This window comes from Aptenodytes forsteri, unplaced genomic scaffold (genome assembly GCF_000699145.1).
Source record: "Aptenodytes forsteri isolate BGI_AS27 unplaced genomic scaffold, ASM69914v1 Scaffold141, whole genome shotgun sequence".
In the NCBI taxonomy this organism is placed as follows: domain Eukaryota; kingdom Metazoa; phylum Chordata; class Aves; order Sphenisciformes; family Spheniscidae; genus Aptenodytes; species Aptenodytes forsteri.
In genome coordinates this window covers 1,173,259-1,176,252 of record NW_008794416.1, presented here as the reverse complement: position 1 = coordinate 1,176,252, position 2,994 = coordinate 1,173,259, and the positions used below count along the sequence as shown (strand labels likewise).

At 45.6% G+C, this 2,994-nt stretch overlaps 1 protein-coding gene across 1 annotated transcript in view; it reads right to left on the bottom strand.

Annotated features, from left to right (window-relative positions):
- Window positions 1-2,277, bottom strand: part of LOC103907268 (octopamine receptor) — an 8,407-nt gene extending 6,130 nt beyond the window's left edge. Inside the window, exons 1-2 of the mRNA XM_019474662.1 lie at window positions 2,259-2,277; window positions 1,846-2,134 (exon numbers count right to left, since the gene is read on the bottom strand). Coding sequence (XP_019330207.1) covers window positions 1,846-2,134; window positions 2,259-2,277 — 308 coding nt within the window. The remainder of the gene's footprint in view (window positions 1-1,845; window positions 2,135-2,258) is intronic.
- Between the last annotated feature and the right edge of the window lie 717 nt (window positions 2,278-2,994).

Genomic DNA, 2,994 nt, shown 5'->3' with positions numbered 1-2,994 from the left:
AGGTTTAGATTGGATGTAAGGAAAAATTTCTTTACTGAAAGAGTGGTGAAACATTGGAACAGGCTGCCCAGGGAAGTGGTGGAGTCCCCATCCCTGGAGGTATTTAAAAGACGAGTAGGTGAGGCACTTAGGGACATGGTTTAGTGGGCATGGTGGTGTTGGGTTGACGGTTGGACTCGATGATCTTAGAGATCTTTTCCAACCTTAATGATTCTATGATTCTATGATTCTATGATTCTATGATAATACAAATCTCCCGGTTAAGTCACTACCCTCATTCCCACCGACTTTAATAGGGTAGGAGAGGTTAGATCATCATACAGCTAAGCTGCAATCCAAGCCCCCAGGGCAGATATTTGTAGCACCAGGTGGAGGGGAGAGACAGGTGAATACAGATGGATGATTTCAGAACCTGAACTTAAAAATTCACTGAGCTTAGAATTGAAATTGGCAGTAATATTTTTTAAAGGGCATCATTAACTGCTTTTTTTTCACCTGACACTATAAACTTATAACGCCGTTTGTAATTGCTTGTTGGGAAAATATCTTTCGGTGCCAAAATCAAAAGTGTAGGCAGCCCTGTGAGAACTGAAGCACAGAACGTGAAAAGAGTCCAGCTTCTTCATATTGCTCCAAGAACACTAAATAGGGTGCAGCCCCCTGCTTTACACAAACCTACGGCCATTTTGCAGCACAGGACAGCCAGAGCCTACAAGTAAACTGCTTTCTGGATTTGTTTTACTATGTTTTAGCCGGGTAGTGAAGCTCCTGTAAATATAAACCTCAAGCAGGGACAACTGCCCTCTGAAGTGCCTCTTCCTCCATTAAATATAGGGGGAGCCTAAATTACCCTACTTACACTAAAATAAAATCCTTACATTTACACAGAGAGAGGGGAGATGGCCTTTGTCCCCATGTCAACACTGCCAGTTATGGATGTGCGATGCAGTCAGGCAATAGAGGCAAAACAATTCCCCCAAGTGCAGCGAATCCCATTTGTTATCCCACTGCAGACTGCAATTCTTCTAGTCTGTTCATGCAGGCAAAAGATTTATTTTGCAAGGTCGCCAGCCTTCCCCACGAACTCCACCAGTGCGTTGTCTGAACCAGAAGGAACAATCAAAATGCTGTGTTTCACCAAGAATATGAAGAATAACATCTCAGCAACAGCCTTTCAAGTTCAGTAATACGAAATCATCCATTTTCTTACTAGTAAGGATCTTTTTTACTTCTCCCCTCCACTACCAGAAAACAAAAGATAAGGTTAAAGAAGTGTAAAATTGAAAGCACAGAATTTAACTCCACTGATTTCAATAGTCATTCCTGACTAAGAAAAATGAGGGAAAAATACACTCCGTGATTTGCTCTACCTCTGAAACGCAAGCAGAATCCACGCAGTCATTGCACTTAATGCTGACACACCAGTGACAGTCCTCATCTCACATTCCCCAAACACTCAAAGCATGAAAAATCATCCAGCAACCACGTTGGCCCCGGGTGCAACACAGAGCTAGTCCTGGGAGAGGGGACTCATCGCACTGGAGCCACCTGAAAGGCTGGATGTCTAGTTCAGACCAGCAGCCAGGGTCCCTCTATAGCCAACAGGAGAAATACCCTTGGGAAGTCTCCTCCATTCTTTATACGGGGAGCCATTATAAAGGGTAGGGAAATTGAGGCACAGAAGCACATACGATCACTGACCCACAGTTAAGCTCTTTGGAGAGCCCAGCCCTAAGCACAGCACGTGAACTTCTAGCCAGCCCTGCTCAAACAGCGGCTGCTGAGCTAGGAGAGATGACATTGCACGCACACGCTGCCGTCCGATGCCTTACCAGCACTTCTTACCTAAAGGGCATGACCAGACAAGCTACAAGGAAATCTGCCATGGCTAAGGACATGATAAACATATAGGTGACGGTGCGCAGCCTCTTTTCCACCACCGGGCAGATGAAGACTACCGTATTTCCCAGGAGCGTGATCAAGTCAATGAGGGTTAGTATCAGCCCAATGACCACCTCCTGGAGGCCGATCCCAGCCCGGTTGCCACCTCCTTTCACAAAGGAGGAGGCTGCAGAGGAGAAATTAGAAAGCCAAGAGTCATTTTTGTCCATCAGCATCTTCCCACTGTTAAAATCTGAAAGAGAGGAAAGGGGAAAAAAAAAAAAATAAGGACTTTAATGCACATGACTTGTAGGTCTATGAAAGGAAGTACAGAAATAATGTTTGTATTTCGTTTACTTCAAGAAAAATCCACACACCCTGCTGTGTCTGTGCCATCACTGTCCCATGGTTATCAGACCGTTAGAAGCATCTGAAATCCTCAGGGTGAGGATAAATACACAGCACTGGCTGAAGTCCTTCATGGCAATTAAAAGCCCTCCTGTGAACGAAAATGCATCATCAGGCGAAGCCTGATACAGAAAAAAAAGCACTGAGAGCAGAGAGAGGACAAGCAAGCAACCGAATCCAAAATTAAAGCAGCTCTGCTAAATCCCACTGAACAGCATGCCGTGTCCACAAAATACGGGGGTTGGAACTAGACGGTCTTTGAGGTCCCTTCCAAGCCAAACCATTCTATGATTCTATGATTCTATATTCTCATTATCATCTTTGCCACCCGCAGACCGGGTGAGACTGCTTGCCCAGGCTGGCTGTTTTCGTAACCCCACTACTCAGTACATGCTCTGGGTTGTCCCGGTACTTTTTTAGGCTCTGAAGTTAAGAGCTTTTTACTACCATGGTGGGCAGCTCCATCCTACAGTCTGAACGGCCATGCAGAGCTGCCAGCAACCACACAGGGAGCTTAATGAAACATTCCAGGTCAGGTTGGACGGGGCTCTGAGCAACCTGATCTAGTTGAAGATGTCCCTGCTCATTGCAGGGGGGTTGGACTAGATGACCTTTAGAGGTCCCTTCCAACCCAAACTATTCTATGATTCTATAACACAAGTAAGCAAGTAGTTGAGGCGTCTCAGGTGCAGCAGTGACCTCAGA